The 21109-nt window shown below is 35.3% G+C and overlaps 2 protein-coding genes across 2 annotated transcripts in view; both read left to right on the top strand.

The window, feature by feature from the left end:
* IFIH1 (interferon induced with helicase C domain 1) overlaps positions 1–249 on the top strand; it is an 84905-nt gene extending 84656 nt beyond the window's left edge. The window contains exon 15 of the mRNA XM_061200756.1: positions 162–249. Coding sequence (XP_061056739.1) covers positions 162–225 — 64 coding nt within the window. The 3' untranslated portion in view covers positions 226–249. The remainder of the gene's footprint in view (positions 1–161) is intronic.
* Positions 250–669: 420 nt separating this feature from the next.
* The window catches only part of FAP (fibroblast activation protein alpha), a 69622-nt gene continuing 49182 nt past the window's right edge, over positions 670–21109 (top strand). The window contains 5 exon segments of the mRNA XM_061200721.1: positions 670–760; positions 16296–16394; positions 17358–17452; positions 18379–18453; positions 20024–20076. Of these exon segments, the coding sequence (XP_061056704.1) occupies positions 670–760; positions 16296–16394; positions 17358–17452; positions 18379–18453; positions 20024–20076 (413 nt within the window).

Genomic DNA, 21109 nt, shown 5'->3' with positions numbered 1-21109 from the left:
ACTTGTAAAAAATAATTAAAAAAAAACACTTCCGTGTGGCAACGTAAGCAGATGTTGGTGTAGAATTTACAAGGATGAGAACGCTATAAAACCTCCCTTGAGCCACTCACAGTTCATTTCAAGGCCAAGAACGCCCCCAAAATCTGTTTCTGATTTTACAGAAATCTTTTGAAATTTGGCACGGTATTCAAAAGTCTGTGGAAAGAAAAAAAACCCTTGCCCTAGCTTCGGCTTCCAACTACGAAGACAGACTTACTTCTTTCAACGGTTTTCACAGATCCGGTGACCCACGCTCTGAAGTCAGAATTAGCTAACTTTCAAAAACATCTGGAAAAAATGAAGGTTAGTATATGCAGCCTCAGATACTTGCTAAAAGCATGGGGGCTGGCTGAATAGAGCGCGATCAGAGTTTTCTATCTTATAGAAGGTGAGGATTTGTACATAAGTATGTACTTCCTGGAGTGGGCTGGGATTGGGAAATTTGTTCTAAATATACTGTAGAAACATTTCTCCTTGCAGAGCTGGAAGAATTCCAGCAATTATAGCCAGATCAGTGGAAGACAATCAAAAGCTTTATGGGGAGGGAGAAAGAGGATTTAGGTGTAAACAAAAGCTTGCCAATTCTACTATTTAGCAGAAACCATTTATATGTCTAATTTTCTTTATTTTATGTAGACATGGTTAAAAATTGTACTTGGAGTTGCCACTTCTGCTGTGCTTGCCTTATTGGTGATGTGCATTGTCTTACGTCCTTCAAGAGGTAAGAATTTTCTCTAATTTGCTCTGTCTGCCTAGAATAGTTCGGAAAATGCACTAGTGCTTGGTCACAAGTGATCGAACATTTCCTAAGTGCTTATTTTCCAAAGTAAATCTGTTATTTCTAAGAAAACTTATAAGCTCCCAGATATGTTGTTGAGCAACCAGAAATACTGAGGAATTTAAGACATGGGTAGGAAGAGGTTTCCAGTATTATTTCAGCAATAGAAAAACCTGAGTGCTCTTCTATATCACCCCTACATCTCTGCAAAGTATGTGCTAAATTCCAAGCTTTGACAGGCCTTTAGAGACAATATTTTTAACTAACATTGCTTTCGTTATTGGATTGCCTCATGGAAAGTAAAGATGAGTAAGAATGGAAAAGTTAAAACAGAACCTATGGAAATTTTTATTATGAGTCTTTCCAAAAATTTAGGGAGGCAGTCAAGAATAGAGATCTCGAGAATAGCTGCATAGAAAAAGTGAAATTGTTGTTCTAGATGCAGTAGCCAAGAAAATCAAGTTAGAAGACTAAATATTATTAAGCAAGTGTTATGTTTAGTTATAAATTTATCCTTTTTAGAAAAGCTTAGATTAAGATTGATCTCACTTTGCTAAAACTTGGGAGACTGATGTTGGGGGCTAGTTTGGATTTAAATTAAGACTCTTGTCTATAAATACTTCAGTGATATTAGAGAAATAGATTTTTATGAAACTCTGAAAAGAAGCTCAAGTTCTAAAACAGGAAAAATGCACAATAATAACAGGTCTTCTGCCTTGGGGTCTAGGGAAAGGAAAAAAGTTTGTACCAGCAAATATTAAAATCTTATGATAGCTAAAGTGGAAAATATCTTTGGTTAAAAGCTAACTGACAGTAAAGGAAGATCAATGACCAGCCTTTAGCTAAAGAAAGTATGAGTCCTGAATGATTTGTTGCTTTAAAAAATGAAATATAGACAAATATTTTGAAAAATTCAAAATGCTCATGGGATTTTCACAGAATTACAAAATGAAGAGGTTAACCAATAAAATGAAGGCAATGTTTTTGTATCTTCGGTGTTGATTTTCAGTCCTCATTCCTCTCTGCTAGCACAAGATTATTCTGAGGCTGTTGAGACAGACTGAGTTCATATTTTTTCTATTTTTTCAAGTTAAAATTATTTTCACACTGGTGTCTTTCCTCGTTTGGGGGCCATATTTTCCTCACACCAGCAATTGTCAGGTAGTAAATTAGTTCCTATTGGCACTTTGGATGTTAATACATTCAAAATTAGTTCCTGAATTTTAAAGAAAACTCCCCAATACTTGAAATGAACACTTTGCTCCATCAGAAACAAATGTTCTGAGAACAAAAGTGTGTGGATTTTATGGTGAGCCTGCACCTTGTCTACAGGCAAGGATGGGTTGCATTTGCACTCTGGAGTTAGAGTCATAATTTCTAATAAGAAATATACTACAGATGTACTATATAAGTATACACACTCATAGATATTTGTCTAATTATATATAATCCCGATGCTTACCCTCTCCCCAAGTTTAACATAGATATATGTTATAATCTACATATATTATAAAAGTCCTATGTTCTTTATAAGCTGGTTTTCTGTTTCAACCAACGGGAGATTCTCAGAGCAAAGTAATTTTCAGATAGAGTGAAATAATCAGTTTAAGCTTCAGATGAAATTTTAGTTATTTATTTATTATAAGTTTTTTTGAAGTAATTTAATATTTTATTTATTTATTTATTTTTGGCTGCATTGGGTTTTCTTCACTGCGCGTGGGCTTTCTCTAGTTGCAGCGAGCGGGGGCTACTCTTCCTTGCAGTGAGAGGGCCTCTCATTGCGGTGGCTTCTCTTGTTGTGGAGCACGGACTCTAGGCACGCGGGCTTCAGTAGTTGTGGCTCGCGGGCTCTAGAGTGCAGGCTCAGTAGTTGTGGTGCACGGGCTTAGTTGCTCCACGACATGTGGGATCTTCCCGGACCAGGGATCGAACCCGTGTCCCCTGCATCGGCAGGCAGATTCTTAACCACTGCACCGCCAGGGAAGTCCCAGATGAAATTTTAGTACTCTTTCAGCAACAGAAAATCATAAAAAAGCTGAGAACTATTTTTTTCCATAATACCATTCTTTTTCTATTCTAAATTTGCTGAAGAACTTATCAGAATGTCACTTAAGTAAATTGTACAGGGACTATTCATTTATCTACTTTCCTGAGCAGGACTGGGGTTGAAACTCTTCTTGCCTCGAGTCAGTGGTCCAGGCAGCCCTGATGTGAAGTGTGCCCTGATTACTTCCCTCTTTTCTCCTCACACCCTGCTCCTCAGCCATCCCCAGTGTGGAACTTCAGGTCCAGTTCTCAGTCTCACATCTGCCCAGTGGCTGGTGAGGGAGGATCTGAGGTGGCAAGGCAGGAGAAGGGAAGGAGAAAGGGGAAGGAAGAATGGAAAATTCAGAGCCAAATAAGCTTCTCTTTAGCCTTCTTTTCACACTTCATCAGAAATCTGATTACCTCACATTTACCTTAAGTGCCCTCGTATTCCTAACCCAGGATTTATGCGCCAGCATAAGAACAGTCTTCCTTTGAGAAACTTAAAGACCCTCTTATGAAACACTCATTCATTTATTTATATATTAACAAATGAAGTCCCACTAGTTAGTCCCACTCAACTAATTGAGTTCCACCTGCCCATCATTGTGCTAGTTAGGGAAACAAAGGTACTGAAATTTAGACTTTCCTCTGAAAGCATGGTAAGAACCTCGTATGGATGCTCAGTCATCACCACCAATATGAGATTAGGAGTTCACTTAGACCACTGGCTCACTTAAACCACTGAGTCTAAGTGAAAGAAGAAGAGAGAGGGGCTTTTCCAAGGAGGGAACAGGTCCCAGGAACACCAATCTCTGGATTAAAAGAGCTTTGGAGGAATTAGGTAGGATTTTAGGAACAAATAGGGCAATGGAATGGTGAAATGAGAACGATTCGTTTAGCTCACTCACATAATAATAAAAATAACAGACAACTTTGTTTGGAACTGCCAAGTTTTCCCAGTTTTATTTTCACCAAATGGGAAACACATATGAGTTTCCACGCCTTAGACCCAGGCCGTCCTCCTTGGCCTCAGCCTACTCCTTCAACCGATTCCCTTTCTTTTCTCCTAGCTCTATTTTATCTCTTGAGATTCTTCTTCCCAAGCATCACTCCTCTTCCTGTGTAAAGATGCAACCAAACCAAGAGTGGAAACTAAGCTCCTCACCTTTTCCTCATTTTCGCCAACCCCAAGGATAAACACAGGACTTTTTGTTTCAAGAGATATACAGAGGTGACAAAACAAAAACCAAACAAACAAAAAACTAGAATTGGAAAGTAACAGAAGCTACAGAATTTTGAAAGTAAATTCTATATGGCCTTGCTTCATGATTTATAGTTTCTGAATTACTGGACCTTTGTGAAAGGAATTGTGGGAGCTATCTGCACTTTTCTTGATTTCTACTGAGTATAGAGTTCCCTACATGGTGATAAGCAAGCACTCGATAAACACTAACAATTTTTTTGTAAGATTTCTAACATTTTGTAGCAGCTTAATAAATGGTAGCTACCATTTTATTGTGCTCTCCATCCTAGCACACAAAGATGGCAACTAGGCCTTCTGTGTGATGTATTTTGATTTCAACAATGCTCTTCTTAAGTCTGAGAGTAGGGAGTACTTATCCCTGGGCAGCATCCCTGTTCCTATCCCCCACCTCCTTGGATCAAAAGCAAATATTTTTTCAGAAATTTTGTGTGCAAGTTCATCATAAAGGATATTGGCAGCTCTGAGGCAAAAGCAAGATTGAAGAAAGGAAGAGATATGATAAAAGAAGCTGAGGTGGGTGAGGGTACAGAATAAGACTGAGTGAGAGAGAAAGAAGAGGGAGATTATGTAGTGTGGAGAAATCCAAGTTCTCCTGGGCAGAGCCTCTAGTACCTGCTGTGAAAGGAGAACCATCGTTAGCCTAGCATCAGATCTCCCTGACATCCTCCTGTCTACCTTTGTACACTTTTTCTTTTATTGTTTTCTTTGTTGTTGTTGGTGGTGGTGGTTTTGGCCTGCAGTGTTTTATACAAGTTTGTATTAGTTGTCAACTTTTTAAAATCAGAAGATTTCACATAAAAATGTACACTTTTGGCTTCTTTTTAAATATTAGATCTGGCAACATTGGGCCCAAGGTAATAGTCAGCTGAGAAGCAGCTGTCTTTAGATTGACAATGAATTCTCCAGTTTGCTACATACCCCAATAGAAAATAGAAAATACTTTCTATTTTATTTACACAAGGTACCATATTCACTTACAACATCTGCTTGACTCCTATAAACACTTGGATTTTTAACCTTTGGACTGAAGAAGCTATAGTATTCTTCCTGAGATTAAAAATAGCAATCTACTGGATATGAAAAAACAGAGATTAGCATCCCTAGTTATCCATATCCACAATGCCCAGTCCACGGTGCTCCTGGATACTTTGGTTATTTGTTCAACGAATTATTTATTGAGCACCTTCTAAATACCAGGCACAGGTATAAGGTATGAATGACAAGGTCTCTGGCCTTAGGAAAGGACAATCTGATAATAAACAAGTAAATAAGTGAATTAATAGAGTATTTCAAATTTGTAAAAGTGCTACAGAAAACAACTGGAGTGGAGGCTGTGTTAGACATCTAGGGCTGCCATGACAAAATATCACAGACTGGGTGGCTTAAACAACACAAATTTATATTCTCACAGTTCTGGAGGCTGGAAGTCCAAGATCAAGGTATAGTCAGGTTTAGTTTTTCTGGAGGCTTCTCTCCTTGGCTTGTAGATGGCTGCCTTCTTGTTTTGTCCTCATATGGCTTTTCCTCTGTGCATGTGCACTCCTGGTGTCTCTTCCTCTTCCAATAAGGGCACCACCAGTTCTATCAGATTAGGGCTCCACCATTATGGTCTTATGTAATCTTAATTACCTTGTTAAAGGACCTATCTACAAATACAGTTCCATTGAGGGTTAGAGCTTCAATTTATGTATTTTGGGGGGACACAATTCAGTTCATAACAGAAGTGGTCAAGGAAGGCTTCTCTGAGATGATATTTGAGCCAAGACCTTAAGGACAGAAGGACGCAAGCTGGGGGCTAGACCCTCAATGCAGAGGGAAAAGAAGATACAAAGGCTCTGAAGCAGGAAAGTATATTTGGGAAGTTCAGGGAATCAGAAGGAGATTGATAACTGTGAGGCCAAAATTATGTAAACAAATGAACGCAGGAAAATACACATATACATATGTACTTATGACTGTACACACATATATAAAATTTATAGTGATTGCTTACTTAGGTAAGTAATACCTTATATAATTTATTTCAGAAGATATCTGAAATCACAGATGATTTAGACAGACTATAAATCAATATTTTATAAGAATAAATATCATTTAGAATGTCTATATTTTAGGCAGAAACCATTGTTATTATTATTATCATTATTGTTACTATTACTACTATTATAACCTCAACAATCACTTTTTATAAAATAAGATATTTGTGAGACCAAATTATCATCAAAGGAGATGTGAATATGTTTTTAAGGCTTAAAATTTTCCCAGTATCAACATTCAGAACTGTGAAACAGATTCCCTCAAATATCTTAAGAGTTTTAAGCTTATTTATTCACTGTTCTTTTGGAGGAAATATGGGGAAGTCTAAAGTGCTGAGGAAAAGTTTCAGAAAGTTCATGGACATAACAGAGCTTTTGAGTTGAGTGTAAACACATCAACATTGCAGATTATATTTCTCTACTTTGCACTTGGATTTTAAAATCACAGATGATGAATCTTGGGAAATTCTTTGAGTTTTGTCAAATTCTAAATAATTTAGAAAATAATCCAAGTCTTTGGATGACTCCAAAGAGGAGTTTATGCAGAGGAGTTTACCTGTCTCTGATTTCCAAAGCGAATTGTTACAACTTACACAAGAATATCTAGTCATATATAGACCTTGAGAAAAACATGTTCTAAAGCTCAAATAGGGGAGGTAGAATCAAGGCTAAAGGTTCTTAAGAACCAGAGACAGTCAAACTGAGCCTTAAAATCTAGCAACATGTTAGGCATAAATTAAAATAATATTTCCATGGGATAATCAATACTAATCAGTCTTTTACTTACTTATTGGTTATTATATAGAGAGAAAAGAATTTATTTTTCATTTCAGTATCCTTGTGAATTAACAAAAATTATGTAGTAAAAACAGAATAATTTACAATCTTTATTAACCTTTATTCCTGCTAATAATAAAAAAAATAGGGTTGCTTAGTATCTAAATTAAAATTTTTTCAAACTGATTATGGTTTTTATACTTGGTAGAAAAACTGATATGATAGGACTCAAAGGAACAGGATAGAAAGACTGTCAAAAAATCAGATAACTTAGAAGAAAAGAACAAATTTCTAGAAAGATACAAACTACCACAATTCACTCAAGAATAAATAGAAAACCTGAATAGAACTATAACAACTGAAGAAATTGATTTAGTGATTTTTAACTTCCTGCAAAGAAAACCCCAAGCCCAGCTGACTTCACTGGTAAACTCTACCAAACTTTTTAAGAATTATTACCAATCCTTCACAAACTCTTCCAAAAACTAAAGGAGAACACTTTTCAACTCATGCTGTAAGGCCAGTATTGCTGCGATACCAAAAATATTCAAAAAGATTACAAGAAAAGAAGTTACAGACCAATAGTAGTTACAGACCAATATTTATTATGAATATAAATGGAAAAACCCTCAACATAATACTAGCAAGCCAAATCCAGCAATGTATAAAAAGGACTATTCACCAAGACCAAGTGAGATTTATCCCAAGAATGCAAGGTTTAATATCCAAAAATCAATTACTATAATAAGCTATATTAATAGAAAAAAGGACAAAAACTACATGGTCATTTCAATAGACACAGAAAAAATATTTAACAAAACACAGCACCCTCTCATTGTAAAAACACTCAGCAGACTAGAAATAGGAGGAATTTCCTCTATCTGATAAAGGGCATCCACAAAAACCTCACAGCTAACATCACACTGGTGAAAGATTCAGTGCTCTTCCCCTAAGATCAAGAACAAGACAGCATGCCTGCTCTTACTTCTGTTTAATATTTTATTGGTGGTTGTAACCAGGGCAATTAGATAAGGAAAAGAAATAAAAAGTATCCGGACTGGAAAGGAAAAAGTAAAACTATCTCTATTTGCAGATGACATTGTTTATAGAAAATCCTAAGGAACTCACTAAAAAATATTGGGACTAATAAACAAGTTGAGAAAATTTGCAAAACACAAGATCAATATATAAAAAATCAATTGGATTTCTATACATTACCAATAAACAATACAAAAAAGATATAAATAAATGGAAAGAGATCCTATATTTATAGATCAGAAAACAGTATGTTTAAGATGGCAATACTCCCCAAATTTATCTGCAGATTAAATGCAATCCCTATCCAAATCCCAGATGACTTTTTTTTTTTGCAGAAATTGACAAGCTGATTCCAAAATTTGTATGGAAATGCAAGGGATCCATAATAGCTATATTGAAAATGAAGAACAAAGTTGGAGAAATCACACTTCCTTATTTCAAAACTTACTACAAAGCTTACATAATCAAAACCGTGTGATACTGGCATAAGGATAGACATATAGGGACTTCCCTGGTGGCGCAGTGGTTAAGAATCCACCTGCCAGCACAGGGAACACAGGTTTGAGCCCTGGTCTGGGAAGATCCCACATGCCATGGAGCAGCTAAGCCTGTGCACCACAACTACTGAGCCTGTGCTCCAGAGCCCGTGAGCCACAACTACTGAGCTCGCATATCACAACTACTGAAACCCATGCGCCTAGAGCCCGTGCTCTGCAACAAGAGAAGCCCCCACTTGCCGCAACTAGAGAAAGCCTGAGCGTAGCAACAAAAACCCAACACAGGCAAAAATTAATTAATTAATTAATTAATTAATTTTTAAAAAAGGATAGACATATAGATCAATCAAATATAACTGAGAGCCCAGAAATAAGTGTAAAAGCCTTACATTTATGGTTAACTGATTTTCAATAAGGATGCCATAGCAATTTAATGGAGAAAGTCTTTTCAACAAATGGACAACTGGATATCAACATGCAAAAAATGATGTTGGACCCACTTCCTCACACCATACATAAAAGTTACCTCAAAATGGATCAAAGACATAAATGTAAGAGCTAAAACTATAAAACACTTAAAAACAAAACATAGGAATAAATCTTCTTGTCCTTGGATTAGGCAGTGGTTTCTTAGATACGACCCAATGCACAAGCAACAAAGGAAAAAATACATAAATTGGACTTCTTTGAAATTTAACACTTCGGTTGCAAAGGCTATCATCAAGAAAGTGAAAAGACTACCCGCAAAATAGGGGGAAAAATGTTTGCACATACATACATCTGATATGCGACTTGCATCCAGAATATATTTTTTAAAAACTCTTACAAATCAATAATAAAAGGCAAATAAGCAAATTCAGAAAATAGACAAAGGATAGACATTTCCCCCAAAGAAGATATAAAAGTGACCAATAAGCTCATGAAAAGAGACTCAACATCATTAGTCATCAGGAAAATGTAAATCAAAACCACAATGAAATACTAGGAATGAAATTACAGGTGTAGCAAATAGGTATCCATTACAGCCTACCTAGTGAGAAATGGCTTGGCCTTGGAGGTTCAGTAGAAGTGCAGAGAGTTGAGAGAGATTTTGGAGATAGAATTGTCAAACCTGGGTGCTGGACAAAGACAGTAAAAGAAGAGGGATGTCAAGGAAAACTCCCAGGTATTTGAATTGAGGAACTACATGGACGATAGTTGCATTGACCTGGAGAAATCTGGAGGGACAGCATGGAATTCCTTTTTTCTTAGCTTTAGACATGCTGATTTTTTAAAATTAATTTTTATCGGAGTATAGTTGCTTTACAGTGTTGTGTTAGTTTTGCTGTACAGCAACGTGAATCAGTTATACATATACATCTATCCACTCTTTTTTAGATTTCCTTCCATTTAGGTCACCAGAGAGCACTGAGTAGAATTCCCCGTGCTATACAGTAGGTTCTCATTAGTTACCTATTAGACATACTGATTTTGAAGTTCCTGTGAGATATGCAGGTGGAGGTGTTAAAGAGGAAGTTTAATATATCGTCTGGATCTCAGAGAAGAAATCCAGTGAGGGGTGAGGGGTGGCAGTCGGGGTGGGTGTGAGCCAGCTAAGAATATGTGATAGAAACCCTGGGAGAATTAAATGGTAGAGGAAGGTGACTCTTTCTGAGGTCCCAAGTAAAACTAATATAAGCCACATCACAATTTAAAGCAGAGATTAGAGGAAGATGAGCTGGCAAAGGAGACTGAGTGGGCCTTCAGATACAGATGAGGTTTATTTTCATCTTCAGGGTCACCAAAATATTTGGCATTTACCACCATATTCTTGTGCATTATGTTGACCATACCCTATGACCTTTACTGCTTCAGAGATCACGAAAAAAATAGCCCTAATGAACATAGCACAACAATAACATAATACACAAAATGAACTTAAACCTGACAATACCTTTGAATAACATATGTTGATCAGTGTTACCTGTAGAGAGAACCATGGGAAATTCTTTCAGAACTGAGAGCTACTACATTCTTCAGTGAGACGTTGAAAGCTTATAGCGACCTCTTTGCTTTGACAAAACTCAAATTGTCTCATTTTCTCTTAACGTTCATTTTGAGGTATAATTATTCAACCCCCCTTGTGTGTTGCTTGGTTCTTGACCTTATTTTTGTGTTTGTTTTGTCTTGTTTTATCACACGTATGCTTTCACTTTAAATCAAAAGGTAGTGGTAAAGTGCCCAGTCTCTAAAATTAGATGGAGCTGGATTTAAACCCCAGCTCTGTTATGTATTAGGCAAGTTACTTTAACTCTCTAATTTCCATTTCCTAATCTGTAAAATGGTGTTAATAATAGTACTTAGAGAGTTGCTGTGACTGTTTCACGGGACCATGCATGCAGAGTGCTTGGTACTTATTAGAACTTAGTAAATTATAACACTTATTACTGGTCTAAAGCAACCTCAGTTCCATTTTTTTCAAAGTTGTCAGTCTTTGCCCAAATATAATATTAGTTTTAAATAGTTTATTTCCCAACCAAGTATCTCTGACATTTGCCCCTGTGGTGCTCACTCCAAAAACAAACATAAACTGATGCAATGGCTGTAGACATTGCCTATTTGAGGACAGCATCTTTGCAGAGCCAGCGGAGAGACAGGTGCAGTGTGCCTGGGAGCCCACGTCACGTTCATTGGGGTGGCCTCATAAGCATCAGTTCCAAAACAAGTATGAAAGTGAGAACAAAAAGACCTACCAGCCGTTCTTGTGCGCACTTAATAAACCATATTTTCTCATTTAATTTATGATGAATATTAGAGCTGACATCAGATGTCTCTGTTACTGATACTTATTTGCAATTTTTTAGGACTAGAAAATTAAATGGCAGAAATAGAAATAGAACCCTAATAAAGAATAAATACAAAGTTTTAAGAAAGAATTAGGAGAATAGTGAATCATTATTTACTTGGGAATCATTTCTGTGAATTGTCATTTCTTGGATTCATAATTGAAATAATTTCCTGCTGTGCTTTAAAAAGTTGAAAACGCAAATAATTAAACTATAGTAAATTGGAGTGTTTTGCAGTGTATAAATAACTGTGCTAAAGATGGGCCAAATTGACTATAGGGGCACTAGCAAGAATTAAGTGTTCAGTGAGTGTCAGTTACGTATAGAAGAGAGAGATGTTCTCAGAATTCTTTTCTACTTCTGCTCAGCTACTTAGAGTTTAAAAATTATAGATGCCAAAACTAAACTTCCAAAATAATCAAAAGATTATAATTCAACATTAAAACATTATTTGGAAAAAGGCATGAAAATCCACGTATTCATTCAGTAATTATTAGTGGAATATTTTTCAGGTGACTAGAACTTGTTTAGTGTGGTTGATGCCATAGAGATGCATTTTATACTGATTTACACAGAAACACACACACACATGCATACATACACACACACACACATTCAAAACACTAGAAAACAATGACCCCTTCCCCTACCAGTGCTTTCCCTGTTATCTTGTTTAAATCTAATCTGGGGCAGAATCAGTCCCTTTGCCCTTTCTCCACTGCTCAAGGATCAGTGGAGGGAATGTACCTAAAGAAGAGTCCATCTAGACAATGAGCAAGAGGACTGAATAGGGACATAAACATTACAGGTGACCATTAACATTCCTTGAAAGCCATGATTAACATTAGCTGTGGGGAGTCTGTCCATGAAGCGTGAATTGCTATGCAAGCCTGACCCATCCACCTACCAGGGGTTTATAAGCAAGGAGCAATTCCACTGACAGGCACAGGAGAACACTGAACCAAGTACAATAGATTCAGTAAAATCACTAAATTTGGATTCTTTGCAGAAGAATCACCTGTGGGGCTTGGTAAAAACTGAAAATCAGGGCCTTATCCCCAGAGATTCTGAATCAGTAGATTTGAGATAAGGACTAGGAACCTTGTTTTTCAAACAAGCACTCCAGCTAACTCCAAGGACAAAATTTTGATACATATTTAAATGATGGCCTGTCCAGGTAGAATTATACATGAAATTTACAACATGGGCAGGAGGATAAAGAGTAAGGGCAGGTGTATCTCTGGGGGAGAATTAGTGAAAACAAACTAAAATAAAATCTGTCCAGTTGATTTATTTTTTCATTCAACAAATATTTATCATGCTTCCACTGTATGCCGAGCTCTGTCCTGGCTGGTACAAAGAACCAGAACTTGGATTGGAAATTCTAAGTACATGTCTTATAACTCTTAATATTTGACCTAAAGCATCGTCTTAGAGCAGATACATTACTCTATTGCATTTATGAACATGTGGTCATTTTCAGCAGGAAGAAAAGAATGCCTAATTTAAATTTTCCCCATTTGATTTGGTATCACTCTGAGCCCAGCCTGACGCCAGGATAATCACACCTTCTGAGCCCATGTGAGGTTAGGAGTAATCACCTACCCCAAATCTGTGCCACAAGCCTATTTCCGCATAAACACAGCTGGCTCCTCTGGATGTGTTCTGTATATCCCTTTATCACTTCATTGGCGCTGGTGGGGCTTATTATCATTACAGTAATTAGTAGTACAATTAATATATATTTAAATTGCTTTATAGATATTGAGTTATAATATGACATATGTTAAGTTCTCTATATAGATCATTGGTATTTATAGCTACTATGCACCCATTTAAAATAAATGACTAACTGGGAAGTAATATGAAATATAATCTCATGTAACTTTCGAGGATAATCTAAATTAGAGGTGAAAAAGAGTAAATAACTAACCCTTGAAATCTTTTTGGGAAATCTGATAAGGATCAGCATGATTATTAATGTTAAAAGAGGAAAATGAGTAGGAATTTTTAAAATAATTTGAAACTCTTGTTTTTTATAAATTTTATTTATCCATATGTGGAATATTAGTACTAACCCTATTTATGATCATAATTGGACTATTTCACTTATGGAGCCCTAGAATGACCAAGATGTTCTAAGTATAACTGATGAATTCCATTATATTAGAATAAAAGTTAACCTTAATTATATATACTAATAGCTTAATCTGAAACTGCGTTACCCATACTGTGATTTTAGTAGATATTAAAAAAAAAAAAAATCCCAGTGGTCAAATTAGTTTGAGAAACAATGATCAAAAATATTTATTTGAAGACTACTGATACGCTATGACAATAACAAAAGCTAACATTTATTGACTGCCAAGCATATAGCTAAACGTTTCAGTCGAATTAGCTCACTTAATTTAACCTTCTATAAAAATGAAGATTAATTATAGCTAAGAATTTCTCAATTAAACATAATTGCAAGTAAGGAAAATTATATGCAAGGATACTTAAATAGGAAAATCTGTTATATAAGTCATTAGCCATAATCAAACCATTATTTATGGTAGACAAAAAAAGATATCACCAAGATTATATTCATTTATTGAATTAATATTGAAAAAAGTTTAAAGAAAAACAGTTACCTAGTTTCTTGGTATTCACAATAAAGGAATTCTGTAAATTAAAATTTTTTTCATCTATATGTTCAGGGTTGTGAGGATACAAATTAAATATATCTCAAAAGGAAAATAATTTCCATTGTAAATAGTGTTAGAATTTCCCCTTGACTATATTAGAAACAGATTGCAATTTGCTCTTAAGAAAGTTAAATAAAATTGAATTAAAATGCTTAGCAATTATACTAATGCTGTTGCAGTAAAATGGTAGTATTTTATTCATAGAATGGGAATTATAAAATCAGTGGTATGAATTTTGCACAAGACCATTTAATTAAATAGAAGCACTTTCATTATGAATAATTGTATGGCATGTACAACCTTACTTAGGATGCAAAGAACCTGTACAAAGATGATTATTAGAATAATCTAATGTTATTAAGTATTTAGTGCCTCGTTACATCGGGGTTTATCAGCCACTTATGTTCTTACAGCTACCAGGATAATTTTTAGTAAATTAAGAAAATAACTCATGGTCCTAATCAAAAGTATGGAGCATACATACATCAGTGTGAATCAGTTAAAACTGCAGAAGATGCTATTATCCAGTTGGTCAATTCGACCTTATCACATGGCAGTACATTTATGTGACTATAAGGTTAATAGAGCATGTTGTGTCTCAAATTTCAAAACCTAATGTAGTAAAATTGGAAGGTATTATCAGCATTTTCTAGTCCAGTCCTTTATATTATAGATGAGCAAGCTGTGATGCCAGAGATTAACTTATAAAGTCATATAGGAAATTAGTAGTAGAACCATTCTGTAAAGAAGAGGGCACAAATCTCATCCATCCACCCATCAATCCTTCATTTCATGTATTCATTCATTCAACAAGTATTTATTAAATGCCTATTATGTGCTAGACACTAGGGATGTGGTGGTGAGCAAAACTTAGACATGGTCTCTGGCCTTATGGACGGTTTTGAGAATACAGTGGGAGGTGAAGAAATATGAATAAAATAATCACTCAAATACATACAAGGTTACAAACCAAGACAAATGTTCTTAAAAAAGGGAACCTGGCCTATGGTAATGTATAACAAGGGAACCAGACCTAAACCAGGGGATCAGGAAGGGCTTCCCAGAGAAAGTGGCACTTATATTAAGCACTAAAGGCTGAAGAGAAGTTATAAGGAGAAAGGAGAGGGTGAGAAGAGGTTCAGTAGCCCTGGAGAAAGAAATTAGTGTTTGAGAAACTGAAAGCCCAGCATGTTTGGAGTCTACAAAGTAGTGAGAGTGGGGCAAGAAGGGGCTGGAGAGGTAGACCATTCCAGACCAGCTAGGGCCTATAGTCCAGACTAACATTTTTGGTCTTTATCTTAAGAGTCATAGAAAGCTGTGGAAGTGTTTAGCAGGAAGGTATAAATTTAAGCTCATCTTTGACAGTTTTATTTTTACATGAACAAATACCAGATTCATATATGCTATTCAAGGTATAGGACACTTTTCTAAGTTTTGGTTCTGTAAGTGATGGCCTGGAGAAGGGGTAAGGTGGGAGGGATGGAGAACAGGAATATGGATTGAAGAAGGATTGGAAGTTGGTTGCCACAGTTTCTGGTATATCTGACTGTTTCAGGGCTCTATAATGAATTTGTTCTGATAATGGAAATCACGTTTGAAACATAAAATTGTTTTGGAGGGTTCAAATACAGGTGAAATTTGCTTGTGGTTTGTGAGCTACTTTAGGTTAGTTTTTATATGGAAAACCTCTACTCTTGGAATTTCCAAGATCATTTGTATAGATGATGTGGTTTTCTTTTCTTCTGGTCCATTTTCTCTTTATAAAAACCCCTAGCCAGGATAAGAAATTATCTACCTTCATTAATGCCTCTCTTGAGATGTCTGAAGGTAAGGATTCTGGATGATGTCATCTGACCAATTGGGATGCTAAAATATATCACTGATAAATCAGTAGAAATCCAAACCTAGCATATGTGAGGAACTACAATGAACTGCTTAAAAGGCTAAGTTTTTAGTCAAACCTGCACGGTCTGCAATCCCAGCTTTGCAAGACCTAGAGTTATTGGAACCTCATCTCATCTTCCTTCTTAAAAACCTCTGAAAATTCTTCACTGTCTGAAGAATAATGTCCCTGCTGCTGAGCATGGTCCCCTTCACACTCCTCGAGATTTTCCCACCAGTGTTCCTTTCCAGGCAACCAAACTACTTCTCTAAGCCTCATTAGCTTGTCTATCAAAAAGGAAATAATACTCAGAGCTATTAAGACAGGAGTTAAACAAGGATTTAGCAATGGCAGATCTTTTCATTATATGAGGAATAACAGATGAGAGACGTTTGAGTTATTCATCTTCTTTTAAGTAATAATATGTTTCCTCCTCCCCCAAAGTTCATAAATCTGAAGGAAGTACAACAAGAGCACTCACACTGAAGGATATTTTAAATGGGACATTTTCTTATAAAACATTTTTTCCAAACTGGATTTCAGGTAAGTGAATTATTTCTTTACCTTTCGGGGTTTTTTTAAATGTCTGATTTTTGGTTTTTATTTTTATTGCCAACAATTCTCTATGGTAACATAAGCCATCTTAGTTGAAATGGATAAAATCAGCAATTATTTAGATAAGTCAAGTGGCCAACAAAACATTTTTTCACAGAACTATTTAGACAGGGTTTGCCCAATAGTAATGATGCCAAAACAGTAGTAGCTTTAGCAGAACAGTAAAATCTGAGAATGCATTGTTAGAATAAGCTGATCATATGATATAGCTTTTCAGAATGGGAAATAAGCACCTATTTAGAAGAGGTCATGAGAATTTTACCAAAAGAAAAATTCCATTGTTAATCTAGATAATCTGAGAAATGAACAAATCCTAACTTGAAGACAAATCCTTTAAGGTTCATAAAATTGATATTTACATATAGTTTTTCAAAATAGTATGTTGTCAAATGAGTCTAATCAAACAAGTGGTAAGAGCAACTAAATTGTTTATATTATATATAATTTATATCTAAAGTGCCACTAAACAAAATGGAATATTTTCATTTTCTCTTTAGAAAATAATAAACATATAAAATAGGTTTTAAACTAAGTCAAACACAGCCTAAATGGAATATATATTTTTTTATTGCAGAAGAAACATACAATTTCAAACAGGTTTATTCTCTTTGTAACACAGAGAAAATCCAGATTTACTCCTAAGCACCCTGAACTGGTTAGAATAAGGCTCCTACTAGCAAATATGGCATTTTTGTGTAATGTAGAAAAACAACCCTTTCCTCCCTTCCACCATCAACTTACTATCATATTTTAAATTTGACAAGGCAATATGTACCAGACAGAGAGGAAAAAGAAAGTCAGTATGTGAAATAACAGAGGTTTCTCTTTGTTATAAATGTATTTCCTGTTAAGGGAGATCATTTCAAGTTTTGTTTTCCTTCTTGTTTCAAGGACAAGAATATCTTCGTCAATCTACAGATAATAATATAGTATTTTATAATATTGAAACAGGAGAATCATACACTATTTTGAGTAATGCCACCATGGTATGTATCCTCCATCATCTTCCTCCTCAGAAACCTCTGCCCAAAGAACAGAGTTCGAACACTCAGCACCTGATCTGGACCCAACCTGCCTTCTCAGCTCCATCCCCCACCACGGTTATCCTCCCATTCTCTTTTCTAGTCACACTAGATTACTGTCCTTGCCTGCTCAAATCACCTAGCATTTTTCTTCCTCTGTGGAACAGGTATCCTATGAGATAAAATGTACAAACTCAGTTCTTATAGTCAGGCAAACTGAGGTTCAAATCCTGGCTCTGTCATTTACTAGTTATGGAGCCTTGGGTAAGATTCCACATTATTCCATCCTCACCATGCCTCAGGTCCTTCCTCTGTAAAGTAGGAATAATAATACCTCTTTGGGTTAGTATAAGAATTAAATGAAGTAACATTTGAAAGTGTTTAGGACAGTACCTAATAAAGGCTCAGTGACTGGTCCTATGATACATAGGCACATGTTCTTCTGTCCTCCTGGACTCTCAGACCTCCTACTTTCTCTACCTTCAAGAGCCTGGTAATCGTTTAGAGTCAAGCTCAGCTGATATTTCTCCTTCTCTGTGCAACAAACCATCTTATCATTTGCATTCAGTCACTTGCTGTTTAACGCTTTTGCAATGCTATATCTCTTTTATAAAATTTTCTGAATTGTAATGTTATTTATTTAGAAGTTTACTATTATAAGCTTCTTGAAATCACAAAGTATATCCTATTTATCACATCCTCATCCCCTAATGTGCAGTAAATTTCTTTTCATTATATGAGGAATACAGTAGGTACTACTTAAACTTTTAAAACATTGCTTTGAATGTATATGTGGGAGTATATCGATGATACAATATTCTTTTAGAACTACAAATTTATATGGCTCTGTTATTTTTTCTGTATTCTAATCAACTTCTTCATAATTTCAGAAAAGTGTGAATGCTTCAAATTATGGTTTATCACCTGATCGACAATTTGCATATCTAGAAAGTGATTATTCAAAGGTATTGACTATTTAATTTGGGTTTATCTGATGGTATCTCCTACTAGCCCGCAGATTGGTTTATAAAAGTAAGAGGAAGCAAAAGTCTATCTTTATCTCTAAATATTCAAGAAATTGATGCAATTCTAGCTGAGCCCCCAAAGCATAACAGAAACATATACAAATAATTCAGAATTTGGCATTCTTGTCTGGTTATCATCAAGTAGTAGAAACTACTTTCATCTTAAGGGAAAAACTTATTTTGGGGGCACTGTTATTCATCAGAAAAAAGTTATTTGGTATCGTAAATCATTAGTCAATTCTCACATATTTTAACCTTGTTGATATTTTTTATTATTGAAAATGGAAAAATCAAGATATACCTTATTTAATTCACTTGCTTTTTAAGGAAACCCCATACTGTTCTCCATAGTGGCTGTATCAATTTACATTCCCACCAACAGTGCAAGAGGGTTCCCTTTTCTCCACAGTCAGTATATATATATATATATATATATATATATATATATATATATATATATATAAATTAACCCTGGTAGACCAGGGGTTTAAATCTGTGTCTTCGAAAGCCTACTGTAGGAGAATCCCACATAGCTGGACTATTTAGCCTTACTTAATTTCCCCCTCCTGAATGAAGTTGTGGATGGAAGATAATCACCTTATTTTTTCTACTTATGCTGGTAAAAGGGAAGAAGAATTTACTATCAAATTCAACTTCTAATAGTTACTCTTAGATCAAGAACCTTTTGTTTTAACTGCCATTTTTCATATTCTACTTGAGATGCAAAACTCCCTTAATACACAGAATGAAAAGTCAAGCTTGCCCCTCCCCCGTTGTTCAGACAGCTGATTATTTTCCAACGGACCAGGTCTTGGTCACCTGCAATCTTCAGAAAGATATGTTTCAATCCACTGGAGCTTCTTTGCCAAAAGTTTGAAAGCCCTTTAGGAAACAAAATCCAGAGTAATACTTGCTTTATTCACTAACCACAGCACAAATAAACTTAATGAGAAACGAGCAGTTTTTTTCTGGAGGAATTATACGCTATATATCTCTTATTTATTTTTTCAGTCTCTACTATTTTAAAAAACTATGCTCAAAGAAAAGCAAGCATTTTGCAACAAAACTATATGTCGAATAACTTCTCTTCACCCAATTTTAAAGGGTTATTATCATAATAATTACCCAGGTGCAGGGTAATCTTTACGGGACTTGGAAATTATAGTGGTTTTACTTCAATCAAGGTAAAGCATAAAGGGAACATTTTTTTAGGGTAGAGTGTGTCAGAGAAAAGCTTTTTATGTTAAGAAATGTCTTTGGATATGCTTTTTATGGAGTGAGGGTTGAATCACTGCTGAGATTAGTTCTGGAATTTGGACGAACAGCACAAAAGTCCACAGTAAAACTCTTTAAATGAGACTCATTTAGAATTGAAACATGTCTTTCCTAGTGCCTTGTGAAAATAGTCCTTTTATAATTCTGAACCTTGAATTGAGTGACCTATGATTATACATTATTGACCTGAGCTTTTTAAGAATCATGATTTGTCTTTGCCTCTTCTTCCTGACAGCTTTGGAGATACTCTTACACAGCAACGTATCACATCTACCACCTTACAAATGGGTAAAACTTCATGTCTTTTTATTAACACTACTTAAGTCTCATATAGAGACTTTTTCACTCCAGACTCTGATTTGAGATTAAGACTGCGTTCTCTTGTTTCTGGTCTTAATTTCTTACTTCTTTACAATATATGTATACCTATACAACTTAAGAAATTCAAAGAAATACTCCTTTGGAATATTCACCTCTTTTTATTTGACTAATATCTTACATTTTTATACACTCTATAGTTTTACTTTTCCTACTTTTGAACACCAAATTATAAATATATAATTTATAAAAGTACACATATTTATAAAAGTACCAAAAATGTAAGGGAATGATACACAATGTTGGGGAGAGGGGGCTCCTTCATTGGAAGGAAGCAGAAGGGAGGGAGATGCAGCATTTAATTTAAATTTAATTAATTTTAAACGAATTGTTTTTTAAAATGTAAAATGTTAATATCTTTTAAATTTAGATGCTAAATTGTCATCTATTATATTATTTTCTTTATCTTTATGTTTAATTATTTGAAATATTTACAGCTTAAAAGAAAAAAAATTAAATGAATGAGTAGGTAGGCAAAGGGCTGAGGGAGAGAATTCCTGGCAGAAAGAACAACATGTAAAGGCCCAAAGGGAAACGAAAGCACGAAGTGTTCGGGAAACTCAAAGTAGGTCATTTGAGTTGAAATTGGAGGAGGGCATGCTTACTAGTAGGAGGTGGTGTAAGTTTGGGAAGGAGTTAAGGCCAGAAATCATGGGCCAAATAATAATGAGGAAACCATTAAGAAGAGTTTAGATCTCATTCTGATGACAATAGGGAATCACTGAACGGTTTTAAATGGGAAATGACATGATCAGATTTGCACTTTAGAAAAATCTTTCTGACTAAGTATGGGCAATGAATTGGTTAAATTACTCATCTTAATGTGATATCCTATTTGCTGTTATATAAAAGTGAAAATAATTGTATGGCTTGAAGAGGTACTGAAAAATCTTATGGTCTATTTCCCCTTTTGTCTAGTAAGAACACAAAAATTTTAAAAAAC

The sequence above is a fragment of the Eubalaena glacialis genome, chromosome 1, assembly GCF_028564815.1.
Source record: "Eubalaena glacialis isolate mEubGla1 chromosome 1, mEubGla1.1.hap2.+ XY, whole genome shotgun sequence".
Lineage (NCBI taxonomy): Eukaryota > Metazoa > Chordata > Mammalia > Artiodactyla > Balaenidae > Eubalaena > Eubalaena glacialis.
The sequence above is the reverse complement of the archived record's forward strand: the minus strand, read 5'-3'. Positions and strand labels throughout refer to the sequence as shown.